The sequence below is a fragment of the Tachypleus tridentatus genome, chromosome 12 (genome assembly GCF_004210375.1).
Source record: "Tachypleus tridentatus isolate NWPU-2018 chromosome 12, ASM421037v1, whole genome shotgun sequence".
In the NCBI taxonomy this organism is placed as follows: Eukaryota; Metazoa; Arthropoda; class Merostomata; order Xiphosura; family Limulidae; genus Tachypleus; species Tachypleus tridentatus.
In genome coordinates, this window is record NC_134836.1 from 126,281,565 (window position 1) to 126,308,111 (window position 26,547).

General features: G+C 32.6%; 1 protein-coding gene across 3 annotated transcripts in view; it reads left to right on the top strand.

Annotated features, from left to right (window-relative positions):
• The window catches only part of LOC143234632 (voltage-gated inwardly rectifying potassium channel KCNH2-like), a 221,165-nt gene that overhangs the window by 16,731 nt on the left and 177,887 nt on the right, over positions 1–26,547 (top strand). For all 3 annotated transcript variants that reach the window (XM_076472109.1, XM_076472110.1, XM_076472111.1), the window contains exon 2: positions 9,799–10,029. In XM_076472109.1, the coding sequence (XP_076328224.1) occupies positions 9,799–10,029 (231 nt within the window). The remainder of the gene's footprint in view (positions 1–9,798; positions 10,030–26,547) is intronic.

Below are 26,547 nucleotides of genomic sequence, written 5' to 3' on the forward strand. Positions count from 1 at the left end.
ACCATATTCAGGAAATTGGGTGAGCTACAGAGAGATGTCACGGTTTTCAAATTAGAACCAAAATTATTCTCTCCCCAAAAAGGTCTTGTTCAGTTAACCTGAAAGAAAGTAACAAACAAAATTTGTTCTTCATTAATGTGAAGAGACTATACCCGTCTTGTACAAGATAGTGTATTTACTTATAATACGGCTAAGTACTACATGTAGCCACCTAGCAGCGGAGAATAAGCTTTCTTGAGTCTTTCACATTCCGTTAGTAACGACAAAATTCACGAGAACTGCCGAGGAAACGGCTTTATAGAGCTGAGGAAACAGTTCTTGTATTGCGCATCATTATGTGAGGCCTCTCCTGTGTTGTTTTGTTGTTGTTGTTGTTGTTTTTGTGTGTATAGCCTGGAAACTATGGAGAATTTGAAGATGCTAATGGACAGTTATCTCCAAATGTTCATAACTCTTTATAATTTAAATGATAGAAAGAGAACCAGAGAACTTTAAGAATCACACCACCAAAATGTTTCCCAGACTAAGTTCTGAAATCCAGGATTTTCCTAACGTTATGTGCTTTAAAATTTTCACCGAATAAATAAAAAACAAACGTTCTGTATTATTACCAGCAGACTCTCCACAGTTCCTTATCTTCCATATGTTCTTTGTTCAACTTATAACAAACACAGTCTGTGTTTCAATCATGGGATAGTTACAGTGATTTAATGATAACAAAGTAAAAGTGGTTTTTGCTGTTCTCAGCTTAAGACCTTTACACAGAGGTAAGTCTTAATACTTCAGTTTCTGGTCGTATATTTACTGATTATATTCTCCACAGTGTCTACTTCTCGTTGGTGTTCGATCGCTTCGTGGCTATAGTGAGACTTTTTAAATTCACGTGGCAGTCGGGTGGAAAACACAAAATACAATATAAGAAATCTATACTCATGTAGACAGTGTCACAGAAGAGCTTGTTTGTTTTGAATTTCGCGCAAAGTTACACAAGGACTACCTGCACGTTAAAGAACAGACAACAGATATGTAGTTACTGAAATCTGCCTTGGAGGTTGCCATGGTGATTGACTGTTCAATAAACTTCGCAAAGCATTTTTTCTCTCCATTTCTTTTCTCATTTTATGCGTGACTACAAAACGATCACGATCTTTGGATCAGACAGTTTTCAAGTGGAACTATGATTTGAAGAACTTAGTTTCGAACATGAGTAAATATAGCTACGATCATAAACAAAAGAAAAAATAGACAGATAGTTTGAAAGAGGTAAGTCTACGCTAAAATCAGGGGTTCGATTCCCTCCGTGAACTCAGCAGATGCTGTAAGAGACACACACACAAAGATTGAGAGAGAGGGACAGAATCTGTCACGTTTTATCAACAGCTTGTGTGACCATGTGTCACAACATGTTTATTAAACACAGAGGTAACATATGTTAAAAGATTGTACAGCTTGTGTGATCATGTGTCACATCATGTTTGTTAAACACAGAGATAACATATGTTAAAAGATTGTACAGTTTGTGTAATCGTGTGTCACAACATGTTTATTAAACACAGAGGTAACATATGTTAAAAGATTGTACAGCTTGTGTGATCATGTGTCACAACATGTTTATTAAACACAGAGGTAACATATGTTAAAAGATTGTACAGCTTGTGTGATCATGTGTCACAACATGTTTATTAAACACAGAGGTAACATATGTTAAAAGATTGTACAGTTTGTGTAATCATGTGTCACAACATGTTTATTAAACACAGAGATAACATATGTTAAAAGATTGTACAGTTTGTGTAATCATGTGTCACAACATATTTATTAAACACAGAGGTAGCATATGTTAAAAGAATGTACAGCTTGTGTAATCATGTGTCACAACATGTTTATTAAACACAGAGGTAACATATGTTAAAAGATTGTACAGCTTGTGTGATCATGTGTCACAACATGTTTATTAAACACAGAGGTAACATATGTTAAAAGATTGTACAGTTTGTGTGATCATGTGTCACAACATGTTTATTAAACACAGAGGTAACATATGTTAAAAGATTGTACAGTTTGTGTGATCATGTGTCACAACATGTTTATTAAACACAGAGGTAACATATGTTAAAAGATTGTACAGCTCGTGTGATCATGTGTCACAACATGTTTATTAAACACAGAGGTAACATATGTTAAAAGATTGTACAGTTTGTGTGATCATGTGTCACAACATGTTTATTAAACACAGAGGTAACATATGTTAAAAGATTGTACAGCTTGTGTGATCATGTGTCACAACATGTTTATTAAACACAGAGGTAACATATGTTAAAAGATTGTGCAGTTTGTGTGATCATGTGTCACAACATGTTTATTAAACACAGAGGTAACATATGTTAAAAGATTGTGCAGTTTGTGTAATCATGTGTCACAACATGTTTATTAAACACAGAGGTAACATATGTTAAAAGATTGTACAGATTGTGTAATCATGTGTCACAACATGTTTATTAAACACAGAGGTAACATATGTTAAAAGATTGTGCAGTTTGTGTAATCATGTGTCACAACATGTTTATTAAACACAGAGGTAACATATGTTAAAAGATTGTACAGATTGTGTAATCATGTGTCACAACATGTTTATTAAACACAGAGGTAACATATGTTAAAAGATTGTACAGCTTGTGTGATCATGTGTCACAACATATTTATTAAACACAGAGGTAACATATGTTAAAAGATTGTACAGTTTGTGTGATCATGTGTCACAACATGTTTATTAAACACAGAGGTAACATATGTTAAAAGATTGTTTGCGAATCAGACAACTACAACTGCTAATATATCTGATTTTATTATAGAAGTCACGTGAGCTATAGTTTTTAGGCTTATTGGTTTCAAATGCCTGACAAATTTCGGTGTTTAAACCTTTAAACCGTATTACTGCTGTCTTGCTGTTATAAATATAAAGTAGTAGTGAATATTGTATCTGTCTGGCTTACAGTAACAACAGTTAAACTAGTTGTGTATATCTGAATACATACAATAATAGATAAAGTAGCAGTGAGTATTGTATGTGTTTTGTTAGCCTTTAATAATAATTCATGTAGTTCTGAATGTTGTATCTGTTTTGTTAGCCTTTAACAATAATTCATGTAGTTCTGAATGTTGTATCTGTTTTGTTAGCCTTTAACAATAATTCATGTAGTTCTGAATGTTGTATCTGTTTTGTTAGCCTTTAACAATAATTCATGTAGTTCTGAATGTTGTATCTGTTTTGTTAGCCTTTAACAATAATTCATGTGGTTCTGAATGTTGTATCTGTTTTGTTAGCCTTTAACAATAATTCATGTAGTTCTGAATGTTGTATGTGTTTTGTTAGCCTTTGACAATAATTCATGTAGTTCTGAATGTTGTATCTGTTTTCTTAACATATAACAACTCATGTAGTTCTGAATGTTGTATCTGTTTTGTTAGCCTTTAACAATAATTCATGTAGTTCTGAATGTTGTATCTGTTTTGTTAACATATGACAATAATTCATGTAGTTCTGAATGTTGTATCTGTTTTGTTAACATATAACAATAATTCATGTAGTTCTGAATGTTGTATCTGTTTTGTTAACATATAACAATAATTCATGTAGTTCTGAATGTTGTATCTGTTTTGTTAACATATAACAATAATTCATGTAGTTCTGAATGTTGTATCTGTCTTGTTGACATATAATAATAATTCATGTAGTTCTGAATGTTGTATCTGTCTTGTTAACATATAACAATAATTCATGTAGTTCTGAATGTTGTATCTGTCTTGTTAACATATAACAATAATTCATGTAGTTCTGAATGTTGTATTTGTTTTGTTAACATATAACAATAATTCATGTAGTTCTGAATGTTGTATCTGTCTTATTGACATATAACAATAATTCATGTAGTTCTGAATGTTGTATTTGTTTTGTTAACATATAACAACAATTCATGTAGTTCTGAATGTTGTATTTGTTTTGTTAACATATAACAATAATTCATGTAGTTCTGAATGTTGTATTTGTTTTGTTAACATATAACAATAATTCATGTAGTTCTGAATGTTGTATCTGTCTTATTGACATATAACAACAATTCATGTAGTTCTGAATGTTGTATTTGTTTTTTAACATATAACAATAATTCATGTAGTTCTGAATGTTGTATCTATCTTGTTAACATATAACAATATTTAGAGCAGCAGTAAATAAGGTTATATGTAAAAATAATGTCGGTAGTAGTTACTTACGAAGTTGTTTAGTTTACACAGTGATTAATAAATTAGTCATGGAACAGAATTTCAGATTGGTAAATAATCCACAAAAATAAAATGGGTGGAGGAATACTTCATATATTTGAAATGTTCCTACAAAATTAGGCTTAGTATATGTTGAAAGATCGCACATTAAAACATACAGTTGTTTCACGATTTTCCAACATTGAGTTCTCGGGTAAGGTTGGTGACTCGTTTCATTTTTTGTTTTTTACGCCGAAATGGCATACCAAGGTAACGTTAGTAATACAGTGACTTTAGAATACGTCTATGTCTTTCATATCTGAGTTCCCATGCTTGTAAGTCACGATAGACTAGTCACATGACTTGTATTTTACGGGGTGACTTCGTGTGTAATGATTGCAGTTGGAAAAGTGAGGAATCGTTTCAAATCTTATAGTATAGCTGACGTATCCACTACAGTGAGGCAGTGTACAGACGTCGAGTTTCTCAGAACTACACATGCACGGACATTCGTCTGCTGTCGCTGTGGCGTTGTGGTTGCTATAGCAACCAGTAATTCATTACATTTGTAAAGACGCACTCCAGAAGTCGATCGTCTCAGATATATAAATATATAAATCCATAGCAAATTGTATTGAGTTATTTATGGCCATCTCTTATCCTATTAATTATAAAATTAGATATGTTGTTATCTACTTTATAGGGTTAACTGAGGGTTGATCGCACTTTATGAGAACTACTTCCTTCATCATACTTGTATTTTATATCTCCGATCGCAGTGATTGCGTTGTATTGTCTGACATTGTAACAAGTTTTTGTAAAGGTTGACAATGTCAGTCTTGCACTCGTCGTCTTGAAAACCCTTCCGCTGACTCTCCATTACGTGGATTGTGTAAGGAACAGTGAAAGTCAAACCCTCCAAATCTACTGTGTAGATATAGGGCTATAAAAAAACACAAAAACGACATTTCTTCACAGGTAGCGAATTAATAGCGTAAACCCTCAACCATAGCGTAACCAACAATAGCAACTTTAACACAGTTTGTTAGAAATAACGAACAATACCAACTTTAACAAAGTAGGTTAGAAATAACCCACAATACCAACTTTAACAAATTGGTTAGAAATAACCAACAATAGCAACTTTAACACAGTTTGTTAGAAATAACGAACAATACCAACTTTAACAAAGTAGGTTAGAAATAACCAACAATACCAACTTTAACAAAGTAGGTTAGAAATAACGAACAATACCAACTTTAACACAGTAGATTAGAAATAACCAACAATACCAACTTTAACACAGTTTGTTAGAAATAACGAACAATACCAACTTTAACAAAGTAGGTTAGAAATAACGAACAATACCAACTTTAACAAAGTAGGTTAGAAATAACGAACAATACCAACTTTAACAAAGTAGGTTAGAAATAACGAACAATACCAACTTTAACAAAGTAGGTTAGAAATAACCAACAATACCAACTTTAACACAGTTTGTTAGAAATAACGAACAATACCAACTTTAACAAAGTAGGTTAGAAATAACGAACAATACCAACTTTAACAAAGTAGGTTAGAAATAACGAACAGTACCAACTTTAACAAAGTAGGTTAGAAACAACCAACAATACCAACTTTAACAAAGTAGGTTAGAAACAACCAACAATACCAACTTTAACAAAGTAGGTTAGAAATAACCAACAATACCAACTTTAACAAAGTAGGTTAGAAATAACCAACAATACCAACATTAACAAAGTAGGTTAGAAACAACCAACAATACCAACTTTAAATCACTCTGATGGAGGGAAGTAATTGTAACACGAAGATAATGGTAGTTTTTGAATTCTAAACGCTAGAATTAAAATCTAGAACTTGACTAAGTTTTGTACACTTACTGGTAGAGTGGATTTCTTCATGAAGAAAATCTGTAAGAATTACATAACAAACTGATCAATTTATCCGTTACATGATATTGGAAATTTATGAGAGTGTTTTGCTGTAAAATATTTCAATTAAAATAGGAATAAACCAGTCTGAAAATAATAATGTTCAACAGTTTGTAGATGTTTCTGTAATACGTTGAGTCATTTGTAGTATTTCCGGTTGTTCAACAGTTTGTACATGTTTCTGTAATACGTTGAGTCATTTGTTTGTAATATTCTGGTTGTTCAACAGTTTGAACATGTTTCTGTAATACTTTGAGTCATTTGTTTGTAATATTTCCGGTTGTTCAACAGTTTGTAGATGTTTCTGTAATACGTTCAGTCGTTTGTTTGTAGTATTTCTGGTTGTTCAACAGTTTGTAGATGTTTCTGTAATACGTTCAGTCATTTGTTTGTAGTATTTCTGGTTGTTCAACAGTTTGTACATGTTTCTGTAATACGTTGAGTCATTTGTTTGTAGTATTTCCGGTTGTTCAACGGTTTGTACACGTTTCTGTAATACGTTGAGTCGTTTGTAGTATTTCTGGTTGTTCAACAGTTTGTACATGTTTCTGTAATACGTTGAGTCGTTTGTAGTATTTCTTGTTGTTCAACAGTTTGAACATGTTTCTGTAATACTTTGAGTCATTTGTTTGTAGTATTTCTGGTTGTTCAACAGTTTGTAGATGTTTCTGTAATACGTTGAGTCATTTGTTTTTAGTATTTCTGGTTGTTCAACAGTTTGTAGATGTTTCTGTAATACGTTGAGTCATTTGTTTGTAGTATTTCCGGTTGTTCAACGGTTTGTACATGTTTCTGTAATACGTTGAGTCGTTTGTAGTATTTCCGGTTGTTCAACAGTTTGTACATGTTTCTGTAATACGTTGAGTCGTTTGTAGTATTTCCGGTTGTTCAACAGATTGTAGATGTTTCTGTAATACGTTGAGTCATTTGTTTGTAGTATTTCTGGTTGTTCAACAGTTTGTAGATGATTTTGTAATACGTTGAGTCGTTTGTAGTATTTCTGGTTGTTCAACAGTTTGTACATGTTTCTGTAATACGTTGAGTCGTTTGTAGTATTTCTGGTTGTTCAACAGTTTGTAGATGTTTCTGTAATACGTTGAGTCGTTTGTAGTATTTCTGGTTGTTCAACAGTTTGTACATGTTTCTGTAATACTTTGAGTCATTTGTTTGTAGTATTTCTGGTTGCTCAACAGTTTGTACATGTTTCTGTAATACGTTGAGTCATTTGTTTGTAGTATTTCTGGTTGTTCAACAGTTTGTAGATGTTTCTGTAATACGTTGTGTCATTTGTTTGTAGTATTTCCGGTTGTTCAACAGTTTGTAGATGTTTCTGTAATACGTTGAGTCATTTGTTTGTAGTATTTCTGGTTGTTCAACAGTTTGTAGATGTTTCTGTAACACGTTGAGTCATTTGTTTGTAGTATTTCTGGTTGTTCAACAGTTTGTAGATGTTTCTGTAATACGTTGTGTCATTTGTCTGTAGTATTTCTGGTTGTTCAACAGTTTGTAGATGTTTCTGTAATACGTTGAGTCGTTTGTAGTATTTCTGGTTGTTCAACAGTTTGTACATGTTTCTGTAATACGTTGAGTCGTTTGTAGTATTTCTGGTTGTTCAACAGTTTGTACATGTTTCTGTAATACGTTGAGTCGTTTGTAGTATTTCTGGTTGTTCAACAGTTTGAACATGTTTCTGTAATACTTTGAGTCATTTGTTTGTAGTATTTCTGGTTGTTCAACAGTTTGTAGATGTTTCTGTAATACGTTGAGTCATTTGTTTGTAGTATTTCTGGTTGTTCAACAGTTTGTAGATGTTTCTGTAATACGTTGAGTCATTTGTTTGTAGTATTTCCGGTTGTTCAACGGTTTGTACACGTTTCTGTAATACGTTGAGTCGTTTGTAGTATTTCCGGTTGTTCAACAGTTTGTACATGTTTCTGTAATACGTTGAGTCGTTTGTAGTATTTCCGGTTGTTCAACAGATTGTAGATGTTTCTGTAATACGTTGAGTCATTTGTTTGTAGTATTTCTGGTTGTTCAACAGTTTGTAGATGTTTCTGTAATACGTTGAGTCGTTTGTAGTATTTCTGGTTGTTCAACAGTTTGTACATGTTTTTGTAATACGTTGAGTCGTTTGTAGTATTTCCGGTTGTTCAACAGATTGTAGATGTTTCTGTAATACGTTGAGTCGTTTGTAGTATTTCCGGTTGTTCAAGAGTTTGTAGATGTTTCTGTAATACGTTCAGTCGTTTGTTTGTAGTATTTCTGGTTGTTCAACAGTTTGTACATGTTTCTGTAATACGTTGAGTCGTTTGTTTGTAGTATTTCTGGTTGTTCAACAGTTTGTACATGTTTCTGTAATACGTTGAGTCTTTTGTTTGTAGTATTTCTGGTTGTTCAACAGTTTGTACATGTTTCTGTAATACTTTGAGTCATTTGTTTGTAGTATTTCTGGTTGTTCAACAGTTTGTACATGTTTCTGTAATACTTTGAGTCATTTGTTTGTAGTATTTCTGGTTGTTCAACAGTTTGTAGATGTTTCTGTAATACGTTGTGTCATTTGTTTGTAGTATTTCCGGTTGTTCAACAGTTTGTAGATGTTTCTGTAATACGTTGAGTCATTTGTTTGTAGTATTTCTGGTTGTTCAACAGTTTGTAGATGTTTCTGTAATACGTTGAGTCATTTGTTTGTAGTATTTCTGGTTGTTCAACAGTTTGTACATGTTTCTGTAATACGTTGAGTCGTTTGTAGTATTTCTGGTTGTTCAACAGTTTGTACATGTTTCTGTAATACGTTGAGTCGTTTGTAGTATTTTCGGTTGTTCAACGGTTTGTAGATGTTTCTGTAATACTTTGAGTCATTTGTTTGTAGTATTTCTGGTTGTTCAACAGTTTGTACATGTTTACCTAATACGTTGAATCATTTGTTTGTAGTATTTTCGGTTGTTCAACGGTTTGTAGATGTTTCTATAATACGTTGAGTCAATTGTTTGTAGTATTTCCGGTTGTTCAACGGTTTGTAAAGACTTCCGTAATGAGTTGAGTCATTTGTTTGTAGTATTTTTGGTTGTTCAACAGTTTGTAAAGACTTCCGTAATGAGTTGAGTCATTTGTTTGTAGTATTTTTGGTTGTTCAATAGTTTGTAAAGACTTCCGTAATAAGTTGAATCATTTGGTTGTAGTATTTCTGGTTATTCAAGAGTTTTAACAAATCGAGTGATTTGTTTCTAGTATATCTGATTGCAGTTATGATGTATTATTTTAAAATTTCTTAGATATATATGAAATGTAAGAATAATTAGATGTCACTCAGTGACAAGTTTGGAGGCTTACGTAGCTAAAATTTGAATTTTGACACTCGTGGTGAGCTCAGATAACCCATTTTTTAGCTTGATGTTTACCAACAACAAAGAAACAAATCGACATGATAATTAGAAACTGAACTTTTTTGTCCATTCCACCAGTGGTATTATTTTGTAGACACATGATGATTTCGTTATCATTAAAACAATACCATATGATTCTCTTTATTTTGTCAAAGTTCTTATGAAAGTTTCTTCCAGCTAAACTTTTATCCTTGTCTCTTTAGACAGAAGATTCATCGTCGCTAACGCTCAGGTAGAGAACAAACCAATTATCTATTGTAATGATGGTTTCACCGAACTCCTGGGCTACACAAGAGGAGAGATCGTGCAGCGCTCGTGCATGTGTGAGTTCTTGCACGGACCTCACACGAGTCCTAATGCTGTGGCGAAAATTGCTGAGGCCTTAGAAGACAGCGAAGAACGACAGGTTGAAATTGTTTACTACAAGAAGGATGGTAGGAAAATGTTGTTTATTCTAAGAAATAAAAAGTTTATAAATGTTTACATGTGACACATTCAGAATATTACACAGTAAACTATGGACAGTAAGTAATTCTTGTTCAGAGGTGTATTTGAAAGTATTATATGTTAATATAGAATCGTTAAAGTTTTAATTCTCTTAAGTTATTAATGCGGAAGTGACGTTAGAAACGTTTCGTTAGAGTAATATTAAGTTAGGTGTTGTATACCGTAGCTTTTCGAGAAATTCAAAAACAAAGATACGAGTTTTCAACATAACTGAACTTAACAAATATTTAAAATTTTTTAGTAATGTCTCTCAGCACTTGTTTCTATTAGTAGTTTGGTTTCATGGACTGTTTAACAAGGCTTTTAATAATTAAATTAGTTTTGATCACTCAGTGGATTGCAGCAACATTTATACGCAATTTTTAATATATCTTAATCCGTTACATTTGTTATTACTACAAAAAATCTTAACTAGTGATTGTTGTGTCTTTTCTTCTTAGATAGTGTATTCCCACCGCACTGTGGGCCCTACTTCTCAGTAACCTCCAAAACCTAGGATACATTTTGTAATCCCACATTATAGTTTGTACTCTGGGATCTATTCAATTAGGGCAGCGTTTTGTTTAACTTATGTTTGTTTCGGCCTGTTTTTTAAAGTTATATAAAACTAATATAATTACTCAGAGGTTTGGATTTGCTCTTTTTAACGCAGTCCTTTCTTGGGATTTTGTTTACTTAACTTCATTAAAATATATTTATTTTTACTAATATATACACACATACAGAAAGCACAGCTAGGTTCGAACTATGCGCACTTTTGACTACTAAACAACTGGTCTAATATATGAATAGTTTATTTCGTACGTTTTAAATTCTTTACCTGTGATATGATCACGTGTTACAAATAGAACGACGATATTATTCACTTTAATACTTAATTACCATACAAAAATACCTTATTGTAAAAGAAACGAAACTCTAATGCCTCACAAGGGTGATAATAGAAAGAACATAACTTCTAATGCCTCACAAGGGTGATTATAAACGGAACATAACCATTGATGTTTCACGACGGTCAACCACATCTAAAACAGACAACAGAAAATGACCTTTATTGGTTTAATTCTGTTACGTTTCTACTTCTGTTGCTGTTTATTTGATAACTAGATATCTCTTACTGTAGCATCTGTCTAGGAGATTCACCAGTAGGACAGCAATAAGTTTACAGACTTACAAGACTAAAATTAGGGGTTTTATTGCTTGTGGTGGACACAACAAATAACTCCGTGTGGATCCTTTTGTCTAAAAACAAACGTACAAACTGTACCAGGAAAAGGAAACATTATTCAAGACAAGTTGTTAAGAAAAAGATTTATCTCGTAACGTGTACTTGTGTTAGATAAGAGTGTTAATTAGGCCTATTTTGTAACCCTGGTTAAACATGAAGATTAATCATCTATTTAATTGTGACGCTCAAACATACAAACCCAAACGAAGTAAGTACAGTGACATCAAATGACCTTTCATTGTTTCCAAGAACCATGTATGTCATTATTTTCTCAAAATCAAAAACGGCAAACTCGATATGTTTTCACTTGGATAAACTGAATTTCTTGTCAATTTAAATTTATTCAAATATTAATTGTATTCTTCCCACAAGAAGGGCAAACCAGGACATTCGTTAAGTTAAAAAGGAAATCCATAGGAAGACATCAGAGCTCTTTCAGATCTACTTCGGTAACCTGTTCCTTCTGGACTTCCCAGAAAGAGGACATCGTTTATACACTACTATGTCATGATGTCAACACCGTTCTTCACTGGTCTCAGTATTTTTTTTTTAAAAAAAGCTTCTTTCCCGTCTGTCGCCTCGAGGTACATCTTTGTATATAAATTACTGGACAAAAATAAATCGGTTGTACACACGTGAAACTGTTTCTGAATCGAGGACTGGTCTATAAAATAGAGAGCCACTCTCAGTCTGACACATCTTTGAAGCATATCTCCAAGGAGCAATATTTCTTCGAGTTAATTTATATAACAAATAGTTGTCTTTGGAGTCAGATTTTTGATAGTTTACCGACTAATAACGTTATTATTCTGCGTTTTACAATGTCGACATGCTTGACAAGGATGACAGATTTAGAAGGTTCAGGAAGTTCATACCTGAACTTCCATTTATCGTGTTGACACCACAACCAGCCAGGAACACTTTTGCTTCGACAGTGTGAAAACTCTTATGTTAGAACTTACCCTTGCAGTTTGGAGTTTTAAATGATGGTAATGTTGATTTATTTGAATAAAACAACAAGATTACTTTATGCGGATTAAGAAAAAATTGGGAAAGTACGTATTTTCATCGCTTTTGTTGACGTTGCTAACTTTGTTGTAAAATTAGATTAATGTGATATGTTAAAGTTATTAGTTAGTGAGTGGGCAGAGTAGGGGCTATCCTGGCCCCTTCATGAAATTTTGATTAGAAAGATTAGTTGGGAACTGTGCTTCTATTTATGGGAGAGAGGACATCTGATTGGATGTTAATAAATATTATTTTTATGTGTGTTTCTGAGCACAATCTGATAGCGTATCGGGCTGGAAGTCTAAGATTCCAGGTTTCGACACAAAAACATTTCGCACTATGGGTATATTAAAGCAACTGCTCACTGATTGACTTCCATCCTTCAAAATCAGAAACTGCTACAGATTAATCGCAGTAGTATTTGACTTAAATACAGCTTTAATCATTTAGTCATTTTTTGGATAATGTGTCATTTAGTTGTGTAAGGCCTAATCAACTTAGCCAAATAACGTGACTGGTCTAGTTGTTTTTTATTATTACTTTACAATTTGTTAAGAAAAAAGATCTATATCCTCCTAACGTGTATCTTGTGTTAGATAAGTGTGTTATTTAGGCCTTTTTTGTAACTGATTAAACATGAGGGTTAATCATCTATTTGATTGTAAATGTTTAACTACAAAGAGACTAATGTGTGACTTACGTCAGTACAGGCTAAATCCTTAACTATCGATTAGTGGATAAACTCTAAACGTTTTTATAATTAGTTATGGATCGGTCACTATAATTAATGTGATTTATTTCTTTAAAAGACCTCGAATTGTATATGATGATTAGTTAGCAGGTTTGGTGTTTTCTATACTGATTAAGTGTATATAAAGATTTATCCTGGTTACTTCTTTGGTTAATTCTGTTAGATTTTACACAGATAAGAATGTTAGATTTGTTTGAATATTTAAGAGCTAGTCCGGTCCTTTTACACAGATAAGTATGTTAGATTTGTTTGAATATTTAAGAGCTAGACCGTCCTTTTACACAGATACGTTAGATTTGTTTGAATATTTAAGAGCTTGTCCGGTTTTTCACACAGATAATTCTATTAGATTTGTTTAATTATTTAAGAGCTAGTCCGGTCCTTTTACACAGATAAGTATGTTAGATTTGTTTGAATATTTAAGAGCTAGTCCGGTCCTTTTACACAGATATGTATGTTAGATTTGTTTAATTATTTAAGAGCTAGTCCGGTCCTTTTACACAGATAAGTACGTTAGATTTGTTTGAATATTTAAGAGCTAGTCCGGTCCTTTTACACAGATAAGTATGTTAGATTTGTTTGAATATTTAAGAGCTAGTCTGGTCCTTTTACACAGATAAGTATGTTAGATTTGTTTGAATATTTAAGAGCTAGTCTGGTCCTTTTACACAGATATGTATGTTAGATTTGTTTAATTATTTAAGAGCTAGTCCGGTCCTTTTACACAGATAAGTATGTTAGATTTGTTTGAATATTTAAGAGCTAGTCCGGTCCTTTTACACAGATAAGTATGTTAGATTTGTTTGAATATTTAAGAGCTAGTCTGGTCCTTTTACACAGATAAGTATGTTAGATTTGTTTGACTATTTAAGAGCTAGTCCGGTCCTTTTACACAGATAAGTATATAAGATTTGTTTGAATATTTAAGAGCTAGACCGTCCTTTTACACAGATACGTTAGATTTGTTTGAATATTTAAGAGCTTGTCCGGTTTTTCACACAGATAATTCTATTAGATTTGTTTAATTATTTAAGAGCTAGTCCGGTCCTTTTACACAGATATGTATGTTAGATTTGTTTAATTATTTAAGAGCTAGTCCGGTCCTTTTACACAGATAAGTATGTTAGATTTGTTTGAATATTTAAGAGCTAGTCTGGTCCTTTTACACAGATAAGTATGTTAGATTTGTTTGAATATTTAAGAGCTAGTCCGGTCCTTTTACACAGATATGTATGTTAGATTTGTTTAATTATTTAAGAGCTAGTCCGGTCCTTTTACACAGATAAGTATGTTAGATTTGTTTGAATATTTAAGAGCTAGTCCAGTCCTTTTACACAGATATGTATGTTAGATTTGTTTAATTATTTAAGAGCTAGTCCGGTCCTTTTACACAGATAAGTATGTTAGATTTGTTTGAATATTTAAGAGCTAGTCCGGTCCTTTTACACAGATAAGTATGTTAGATTTGTTTGAATATTTAAGAGCTAGTCCGGTTTTTTTACACAAATATGTATGTTAGATTTGTTTAATTATTTAAGAGCTAGTCCGGTCCTTTTACACAGATAAGTATGTTAGATTTGTTTGAATATTTAAGAGCTAGTCCGGTCCTTTTACACAGATAAGTACGTTAGATTTGTTTGAATATTTAAGAGCTAGTCTGGTCCTTTTACACAGATAAGTATGTTAGATTTGTTTGAATATTTAAGACCTAGTCCGGTCCTTTTACACAGATAAGTATGTTAGATTTGTTTGAATATTTAAGAGCTAGTCTGGTCCTTTTACACAGATAAGTATGTTAGATTTGTTTGAATATTTAAGAGCTAGTCCGGTCCTTTTACACAGATATGTATGTTAGATTTGTTTAATTATTTAAGAGCTAGTCCGGTTCTTTTACACAGATAAGTATGTTAGATTTGTTTGAATATTTAAGAGCTAGACCGGTCCTTTTACACAGATACGTTAGATTTGTTTGAATATTTAAGAGCTTGTCCTGTTTTTCACACAGATAATTCTATTAGATTTGTTTAATTATTTAAGAGCTAGTCCGGTCCTTTTACACAGATAAGTATGTTAGATTTGTTTGAATATTTAAGAGCTAGTCCGGTCCTTTTACACAGATAAGTATGTTAGATTTGTTTCAATATTTAAGAGCTAGTCTGGTCCTTTTACACAGATAAGTATGTTAGATTTGTTTGAATATTTAAGAGCTAGTCCGGTCCTTTTACACAGATAAGTATGTTAGATTTGTTTGAATATTTAAGAGCTAGTCCGGTCCTTTTACACAGATATGTATGTTAGATTTGTTTAATTATTTAAGAGCTAGTCCGGTCCTTTTACACAGATAAGTATGTTAGATTTGTTTGAATATTTAAGAGCTAGTCTGGTCCTTTTACACAGATAAGTATGTTAGATTTGTTTGAATATTTAAGAGCTAGTCCGGTCCTTTTACACAGATAAGTATATAAGATTTGTTTGAATATTTAAGAGCTAGACCGTCCTTTTACACAGATACGTTAGATTTGTTTGAATATTTAAGAGCTTGTCCGGTTTTTCACACAGATAATTCTATTAGATTTGTTTAATTATTTAAGAGCTAGTCCGGTCCTTTTACACAGATAAGTATGTTAGATTTGTTTCAATATTTAAGAGCTAGTCTGGTCCTTTTACACAGATAAGTATGTTAGATTTGTTTGAATATTTAAGAGCTAGTCCGGTCCTTTTACACAGATAAGTATGTTAGATTTGTTTCAATATTTAAGAGCTAGTCTGGTCCTTTTACACAGATAAGTATGTTAGATTTGTTTGAATATTTAAGAGCTAGTCCGGTCCTTTTACACAGATAAGTATGTTAGATTTGTTTGAATATTTAAGAGCTAGTCCGGTCCTTTTACACAGATATGTATGTTAGATTTGTTTAATTATTTAAGAGCTAGTCCGGTTCTTTTACACAGATAAGTATGTTAGATTTGTTTGAATATTTAAGAGCTAGTCCGGTCCTTTTACACAGATAATTCTATTAGATTTGTTTAATTATTTAAGAGCTAGTCCGGTCCTTTTACACAGATAAGTATGTTAGATTTGTTTGAATATCTAAGAGCTAGTCTGGTCCTTTTACACAGATAAGTATGTTAGATTTGTTTGAATATTTAAGAGCTAGTCCGGTCCTTTTACACAGATATGTATGTTAGATTTGTTTAATTATTTAAGAGCTAGTCCGGTTCTTTTACACAGATAAGTATGTTAGATTTGTTTGAATATTTAAGAGCTAGTCCGGTCCTTTTACACAGATAATTCTATTAGATTTGTTTAATTATTTAAGAGCTAGTCCGGTCCTTTTACACAGATAAGTATGTTAGATTTGTTTGAATATCTAAGAGCTAGACCGTCCTTTTACACAGATACGTTAGATTTGTTTGAATATTTAAGAGCTTGTCCGGTTTTTCACACAGATAATTCTAGATTTGTTTAATTATTTAATAAGCTAGTCTGGTCCCTTCTTGTGGATAATTATGTTAGATTTATTTTATTTATTAAAGGGCTACTGTGGTCCCTTTATTGAATAATTCAGTTAGAGTATTTGTTTAATGAAAAGGGTAGTTTCTCCTTGCGTGTTGATAATTTGTTTGACTACTTGATCAGATAATAGGTGAATGTTTTCGGTTCTATGTGAATGGTTCGCTTAAGACTAGTTTCATTGGATAAGAAGCTGGTGTGGTTTCATCATGTAGATAGTGGATGTATTTGTTAGATCAGTTTAACCCATTTTAGGGTTACTCTGGTTCTCTTGTGCATATAATTCACGTAAGAAAACTAATTCGGTCATAACTTCGATACATGTAACCGTAGTCAGGTAGTTGCTTTATCTCTGTAACTTCAACAAGATAATACTGAATACTCTCTCCCTGTTCTAGTGAGATATAAGTGTTAAGATAAGGGACTGGTTTTCCTTTGTTAAATACATGTGTTATAAAGGTAAACGATGAAATTAAGCTTATATTTATTTGGATTGTGTTTGTAAAAATATTATTTTTCGTCGATTATTTTATTTAGCAAATCCTTACAATTTTTCGTGTTTATTTTTATTTACGTAAAAGGTTCAAAATGCTATACTTTGAATGATTTACTTTTACTTTAACCGTACATATTTTGCAATATATTTTGAAAGGAAATATTAAGGTAAGCCTCGAAAATTTTTCCAACAGTTTTATTGGCTAAATCAGCTGATTTGTGTTTTGATTGGTCCTTAGATTGGCGAATCAATTTAAACTCGGTTATGCGTTATACTTAATGTTTCTCGCTAGTTCGTTTGACTTTTGTTTGAAATTAAGTTTTTCAATGTCTTTGCAACCATACCATATTCTATAACACTCCCAGATATTTAACCATAACACATTCTATAACACTCCCAGATATTCAACCATAACACATTCTGTAACTCCCAGATATTCAACCATAACACATTCTGTAACACTCCCAGATATTCATCCACAACACACTCTGTAACAATCCCAGATATTCATCCACAACACATTCTGTAACAATCCCAGATATTCAACCATAACACATTCTGTAACATTCCCAGATATTCATCCACAACACATTCTGTAACACTCCCAGATATTCAACCATAACACATTCTGTAACACTCCCAGATATTCAACCATAACTCATTCTGTAACACTCCCAGATATTCAACCATAACTCATTCTGTAACATTCAGATATTCAACCATAACATATTCTATAACACTCTCAAATATTCAAGAATCGAATTTTTCTCACTCTGTTCCTCGCTTCTTACTGTGTTTAACTCTAAATGACCAGTTGAAAATATTTTCTTGTACCACGAAAGTGTTCAGTGTTTTAAGTTAAAAGACAACATTGTGGTTACAACAGTGAAACCATTACAAGCTCGACAACATTTTTTTTATTTCCAGTAATTGGCGCAGAATAAATAATTTTTAAAATTATCAAAAAGTGATATATGTATATTTAGACAAGTAATAAATCAAACAGTAAACTTAATGAGACAGAGGTAACAGAAAACTTTATGAAGGTGCACACAAACAAGAACCGGGTTTTGAAAATCAAAAGGACACTGGTGAGATTGTTCGAAGGACGCACATAGATAGTGAAGAAACAGTTCTAATGTAACTAGTGGATAATGAGCTCCACCGGTTCTAGTTATACAATTTGAACACATTAAATGTGATGAAATAGCTCTGCTGTAACTGGTTGATAGTCAGCGCCACAGGTTCTAATTGTATAATTTGGACACATTAAAAGTGAAGAAATAGTTCTGTTGTAACTAGTGGATAATCAGCCCCACAGGTTCTAATTACACAATTTGAACAGATTTAAAGTGAAGAAATATTTCTGTTGTAACTCATGGATAATGAGCCCCACAGGTTCTAATTATACAATTTAAACACATTTAAAGTGAAGAAATAGTTCTGTTGTAACTACTGGATAATCAGCCCCACAGGTTCTAATTACACAATTTGAACAGATTTAAAGTGAAGAAATATTTCTGTTGTAACTCATGGATAATGAGCCCCACAGGTTCTAATTATACAATTTAAACACATCTAAAGTGAAGAAACAGTTCTGTTGTAACTACTGGATAATCAGCCCCACAGGTTCTAATTACACAATTTGAACAGATTTAAAGTGAAGAAATAGTTCTGTTGTAACTCATGGATAATGAGCCCCACAGGTTCTAATTACACAATTTGAACACATTGATAGTGATGAAATAATTCTGTTGTATCTAGTGGATAATCAGCCCCATGTGTTCTAATTGTACAATTTGGACACATTAAAAGTGAAGAAATAATTCTTTTGTAAGTAGTGGATAATGAGCTCCATAGGTTCTAATTATACAATTTGGACACATTAAATGTGATGAAATAGCTGTGCTGTAACTAGTGGATAGACAGCGCCATAGGTTCTAATTATACAATATGAACACATTAAAAGTGAAGAAATAGTTCTGTTGTAAGTAGTGGATAATGAGCTCCACAGGTTCTAATTATACAATTTGAACACATTAAATGTGATGAAATAGTTCTGTTGTAAGTAGTGGATAATGAGCTCCACATGTCCTAATTATACAATTTGAACACATTAAAAGTCAAGAAATAGTTCTGTTGTAAGTAGTGGATAATGAGCTCCACAGGTTCTAATTATACAATTTGAACACATTAAATGTGATGAAATAGATCTGCTGTAACTAGTGAGTAGTCAGCGCCACAGGTTCTAATTGTACAATTTGGACACATTAAAAGTGAAGAAATAGTTCTGTTGTAAGTAGTGGATAATGATCGCCACAGGTTTTAATTATACAATTTTAACACATTTAAGGTGAAGAAATAATTCTGTTGTAAGTAGTGGATAATGAGCTCCACAGGTTTTAATTGTACAATTTGGACACATTAAAAGTGAAGAAATAATTCTGTTGTAAGTAGTGGATAATGAGCTCCACAGGTTCTAATTATACAATTTGAACACATTTAAGGTGAAGAAATAGTTCTGTTGTAAGTAGTGGATAATGAGCTCCACAGGTTCTAATTATACAATTTGAACACATGAAATGTGATGAAATAGCTCTGCTGTAACTAATGGATAGTCAGCGCCACAGGTTCTAATTGTACAATTTGGACACATTAAAAGTGAAGAAATAGTTCTGTTGTAAGTAGTGGATAATGAGCTCCACAGGTTCTAATTATACAATTTGAACACATTTAAGGTGAAGAAACAGTTCTGTTGTAAGTAGTGGATAATGAGCCCCACAGGTTCTAATTGTACAATTTGGACACATTTAAGGTGAAGAAACAGTTCTGTTGTAAGTAGTGGATAATGAGCTCCACAGGTTCTAATTATACAATTTGAACACATTAAATGTGATGAAATAGCTCTGCTGTAACTAGTGGATAGTCAGCGCCACAGGTTCTAATTGTACAATTTGGACACATAAAAAGTGAAGAAATAGTTCTGTTGTAAGTAGTGGATAATGAGCTCCACAGGTTCTAATTATACAATTTGAACACATTTAAGGTGAAGAAATAGTTCTGTTGTAAGTAGTGGATAATGAGCTCCACAGGTTCTAATTATACAATTTGAACACATTTAAGGTGAAGAAATAGTTCTGTTGTAAGTAGTGGATAATGAGCCCCACAGGTTCTAATTATACAATTTGAACACATTTAAAGTGAAGAAATAGTTCTGTTGTAAGTAGTGGATAATGAGCTCCACAGGTTCTAATTATACAATTTGAACACATTTAAGGTGAAGAAATAGTTCTGTTGTAAGTAGTGGATAATGAGCTCCACAGGTTCTAATTATACAATTTGAACACATTTAAGGTGAAGAAACAGTTCTGTTGTAAGTAGTGGATAATGAGCCCCACAGGTTCTAATTGTACAATTTGGACACATTTAAGGTGAAGAAACAGTTCTGTTGTAAGTAGTGGATAATGAGCTCCACAGGTTCTAATTATACAATTTGAACACATTAAAAGTGAAGAAATAGTTCTGTTGTAAGTAGTGGATAATGAGCCCCACAGGTTCTAATTATACAATTTGAACACATTAAATGTGATGAAATAGCTCTGCTGTAACTAGTGGATAGTCAGCGCCACAGGTTCTAATTGTACAATTTGGACACATTAAAAGTGAAGAAATAGTTCTGTTGTAAGTAGTGGATAATGAGCTCCACAGGTTCTAATTATACAATTTGAACACATTTAAGGTGAAGAAACAGTTCTGTTGTAAGTAGTGGATAATGAGCCCCACAGGTTCTAATTATACAATTTGAACACATTAAAAGTGAAGAAATAGTTCTGTTGTAAGTAGTGGATAATGAGCTCCACAGGTTCTAATTATACAATTTGAACACATTTAAGGTGAAGAAACAGTTCTGTTGTAAGTAGTGGATAATGAGCCCCACAGGTTCTAATTATACAATTTGAACACATTAAAAGTGAAGAAATAGTTCTGTTGTAAGTAGTGGATAATGAGCTCCACAGGTTCTAATTATACAATTTGAACACATTTAAGGTGAAGAAATAGTTCTGTTGTAAGTAGTGGATAATGAGCCCCACAGGTTCTAATTATACAATTTGGACACATTTAAGGTGAAGAAATAGTTCTGTTGTAAGTAGTGGATAATGAGCTCCACAGGTTCTAATTATACAATTTGAACACATTTAAGGTGAAGAAATAGTTCTGTTGTAAGTAGTGGATAATGAGCTCCACAGGTTCTAATTATACAATTTGAACACATTTAAGGTGAAGAAACAGTTCTGTTGTAAGTAGTGGATAATGAGCTCCACAGGTTCTAATTATACAATTTGAACACATTTAAGGTGAAGAAACAGTTCTGTTGTAAGTAGTGGATAATGAGCCCCACAGGTTCTAATTATACAATTTGAACACATTAAATGTGAAGAAATAGCTCTGCTGTAACTAGTGGATAATGAGCGCCACAGGTTCTAATTGTACAATTTGGACACATTAAAAGTGAAGAAATAGTTCTGTTGTAAGTAGTGGATAATGAGCTCCACAGGTTCTAATTATACAATTTGAACACATTTAAGGTGAAGAAATAGTTCTGTTGTAAGTAGTGGATAATGAGCTCCACAGGTTCTAATTATACAATTTGAACACATTTAAGGTGAAGAAACAGTTCTGTTGTAAGTAGTGGATAATGAGCCCCACAGGTTCTAATTATACAATTTGAACACATTTAAGGTGAAGAAATAGTTCTGTTGTAAGTAGTGGATAATGAGCTCCACAGGTTCTAATTATACAATTTGAACACATTTAAGGTGAAGAAACAGTTCTGTTGTAAGTAGTGGATAATGAGCTCCACAGGTTCTAATTATACAATTTGAACACATTTAAGGTGAAGAAACAGTTCTGTTGTAAGTAGTGGATAATGAGCCCCACAGGTTCTAATTATACAATTTGAACACATTAAATGTGATGAAATAGCTCTGCTGTAAGTAGTGGATAGTCAGCGCCACAGGTTCTAATTGTACAATTTGGACACATTAAAAGTGAAGAAATAGTTCTGTTGTAAGTAGTGGATAATGAGCTCCACAGGTTCTAATTATACAATTTGAACACATTTAAGGTGAAGAAATAGTTCTGTTGTAAGTAGTGGATAATGAGCCCCACAGGTTCTAATTATACAATTTGAACACATTAAAAGTGAAGAAATAGTTCTGTTGTAAGTAGTGGATAATGAGCTCCACAGGTTCTAATTATACAATTTGAACACATTTAAAGTGAAGAAACAGTTCTGTTGTAAGTAGTGGATAATGAGCCCCATAGGTTCTAATTATACAATTTTAAGATATTAAAAGTGAAGAAACAGTTCTGTTGTAAATAGTGGATAATGAGCCCATAGGTTCTAATTGTACAATTTGGACACATTAAAAGTGAAGAAACAGTTCTGTTGTAAGTAGTGGAAAATGAGCCCCACAGGTTCTAATTATACAATTTGAACACATTAAAAGTGAAGAAATAGCTCTGCTGTAACTAGTGGATAATCAGCGCCACAGGTTCTAATTGTACAATTTGGACACATTAAAAGTGAAGAAATAGCTCTGCTGTAACTAGTGGATAATCAGCACCACAGGTTCTAATTATACAATTTGGACACATTAAAAGTGAAGAAATAGTTCTGTTGTAAGTAGTGGATAATGAGCTCCACAGGTTCTAATTATACAATTTGAACACATTAAATGTGATGAAATAGCTCTGCTGTAACTAGTGGATAGTCAGCGCCACAGGTTCTAATTGTACAATTTGGACACATTAAAAGTGAAGAAATAGTTCTGTTGTAAGTAGTGGATAATGAGCTCCACAGGTTCTAATTATACAATTTGAACACATTAAATGTGAAGAAATAGTTCTGTTGTAAGTAGTGGATAATGAGCTCCACAGGTTCTAATTATACAATTTGGACACATTAAAAGTGAAGAAATAGTTCTGTTGTAAGTAGTGGATAATGATCGCCACAGGTTCTAATTATACAATTTGGACACATTAAAAGTGAAGAAATAGTTCTGTTGTAAGTAGTGGATAATGAGCTCCACAGGTTCTAATTATACAATTTGAACACATTAAATGTGATGAAATAGCTCTGCTGTAGTTAGTGGGTAGTCAGCACCACAGGTTCTAATTGTATAATTTGAACACATTAAAAGTGAAGAAATAATTCTGTTGTAAGTAGTGGATAATGAGCTCCACAGGTTCTAATTATACAATTTGATCACATTAAAAGTGAAGAAATAGTTCTGTTGTAAGTAGTGGATAATGAGCCCCACAGGTTCTAATTATACAATTTGAACACATTAAATGTGATGAAATAGCTCTGCTGTAACTAGTGGATAATGAGCGCCATAGGTTCTAATTATACAATATGAACACATTAAAAGTCAAGAAATAGCTCTGCTGTAACTAGTGGGTAGTCAGCGCCACAGGTTCTAATTATACAATTTGAACACATTAAAAGTGAAGAAATAGTTCTGTTGTAAGTAGTGGATAATGAGCCCCACAGGTTCTAATTATACAATTTGAACACATTAAAAGTGATGAAATAGCTCTGCTGTAACTAGTGGATAGTCAGCACCACAGGTTCTAATTATACAATTTGGACACATTAAAAGTGAAGAAATAATTCTGTTGTAAGTAGTGGATAATGAGCTCCACAGGTTCTAATTATACAATTTGAACACATTAAAGGTGAAGAAATAGTTCTGTTGTAAGTAGTGGATAATGAGCCCCACAGGTTCTAATTGTACAATTTGGACACATTAAAAGTGAAGAAATAGTTCTGTTGTAAGTAGTGGATAATGAGCCCCACAGGTTCTAATTATACAATTTGAACACATTAAAAGTGAAGAAATAGTTCTGTTGTAAGTAGTGGATAATGATCTCCACAGGTTCTAATTATACAATTTGAACACATTTAAGGTGAAGAAATAGTTCTGTTGTAAGTAGTGGATAATGAGCCCCACAGGTTCTAATTATACAATTTGAACACATTAAAAGTGAAGAAATAGTTCTGTTGTAAGTAGTGGATAATGAGCCCAACAGGTTCTAATTATACAATTTGAACACATTAAAAGTGAAGAAATAGTTCTGTTGTAAGTAGTGGATAATGAGCTCCACAGGTTCTAATTATACAATTTGAACACATTAAATGTGATGAAATAGCTCTGCTGTAACTAGTGGATAATGAGCACCACAGGTTCTAATTATACAATTTGGACACATTAAAAGTGAAGAAATAATTCTGTTGTAAGTAGTGGATAATGAGCTCCACAGGTTCTAATTATACAATTTGAACACATTAAAAGTGAAGAAACAGTTCTGTTGTAAGTAGTGGATAATGAGCCCCACAGGTTCTAATTATACAATTTGAACACATTAAATGTGATGAAATAGTTCTGTTGTAAGTAGTGGATAATGAGCGCCACAGGTTCTAATTATACAATTTGAACACATTAAAAGTGAAGAAATAGTTCTGTTGTAAGTAGTGGATAATGAGCTCCACAGGTTCTAATTATACAATTTGAACACATTAAAAGTCAAGAAATAGTTCTGTTGTAAGTAGTGGATAATGAGCTCCACAAGTTCTAATTATACAATTTGAACACATTAAATGTGAAGAAATAGTTCTGTTGTAAGTAGTGGATAATGAGCGCCACAGGTTCTAATTGTACAATTTGGACACATTAAAAGTGAAGAAATAATTCTGTTGTAAGTAGTGGATAATGAGCCCCACAGGTTCTAATTATACAATTTGAACACATTAAATGTGATAAATAGCTCTGCTGTAAGTAGTGGATAATGAGCGCCACAGGTTCTAATTATACAATTTGAACACATTAAAAGTGAAGAAATAGTTCTGTTGTAAGTAGTGGATAATGAGCTCCACAGGTTCTAATTATACAATTTGAACACATTAAAAGTGAAGAAACAGTTCTGTTGTAAGTAGTGGATAATGAGCCCCACAGGTTCTAATTATACAATTTTAACACATTTAAGGTGAAGAAATAGTTCTGTTGTAAGTAGTGGATAATGAGCTCCACAGGTTCTAATTATACAATTTGGACACATTAAAAGTGAAGAAATAGTTCTGTTGTAAGTAGTGGATAATGAGCTCCACAGGTTCTAATTATACAATTTGAACACATTAAAAGTGAAGAAATAGTTCTGTTGTAAGTAGTGGATAATGAGCCCCACAGGTTCTAATTATACAATTTGAACACATTAAATGTGATGAAATAGTTCTGTTGTAAGTAGTGGATAATGAGCGCCACAGGTTCTAATTATACAATTTGGACACATTAAAAGTGAAGAAATAGTTCTGTTGTAAGTAGTGGATAATGAGCTCCACAGGTTCTAATTATACAATTTGAACACATTTAAGGTGAAGAAATAGTTCTGTTGTAAGTAGTGGATAATGAGCCCCACAGGTTCTAATTGTACAATTTGGACACATTAAAAGTGAAGAAATAGTTCTGTTGTAAGTAGTGGATAATGAGCTCCACAGGTTCTAATTATACAATTTGAACACATTAAAAGTGAAGAAATAGTTCTGTTGTAAGTAGTGGATAATGAGCCCCACAGGTTCTAATTATACAATTTGAACACATTAAATGTGATGAAATAGCTCTGCTGTAACTAGTGGATAATCAGCGCCACAGGTTCTAATTGTACAATTTGGACACATTAAAAGTGAAGAAATAGTTCTGTTGTAAGTAGTGGATAATGAGCTCCACAGGTTCTAATTATACAATTTGAACACATTTAAGGTGAAGAAATAGTTCTGTTGTAAGTAGTGGATAATGAGCTCCACAGGTTCTAATTATACAATTTGAACACATTAAAGGTGAAGAAATAGTTCTGTTGTAAGTAGTGGATAATGAGCTCCACAGGTTCTAATTATACAATTTGAACACATTAAAAGTGAAGAAATAGTTCTGTTGTAAGTAGTGGATAATGAGCTCCACAGGTTCTAATTATACAATTTGAACACATTAAAAGTGAAGAAATAGTTCTGTTGTAAGTAGTGGATAATGAGCTCCACAGGTTCTAATTATACAATTTGAACACATTAAAGGTGAAGAAATAGTTCTGTTGTAAGTAGTGGATAATGAGCTCCACAGGTTCTAATTATACAATTTGAACACATTAAAGGTGAAGAAATAGTTCTGTTGTAAGTAGTGGATAATGAGCTCCACAGGTTCTAATTATACAATTTGAACACATTAAAGGTGAAGAAATAGTTCTGTTGTAAGTAGTGGATAATGAGCTCCACAGGTTCTAATTATACAATTTGAACACATTAAAAGTGAAGAAATAGTTCTGTTGTAAGTAGTGGATAATGAGCTCCACAGGTTCTAATTATACAATTTGGACACATTAAAGGTGAAGAAATAGTT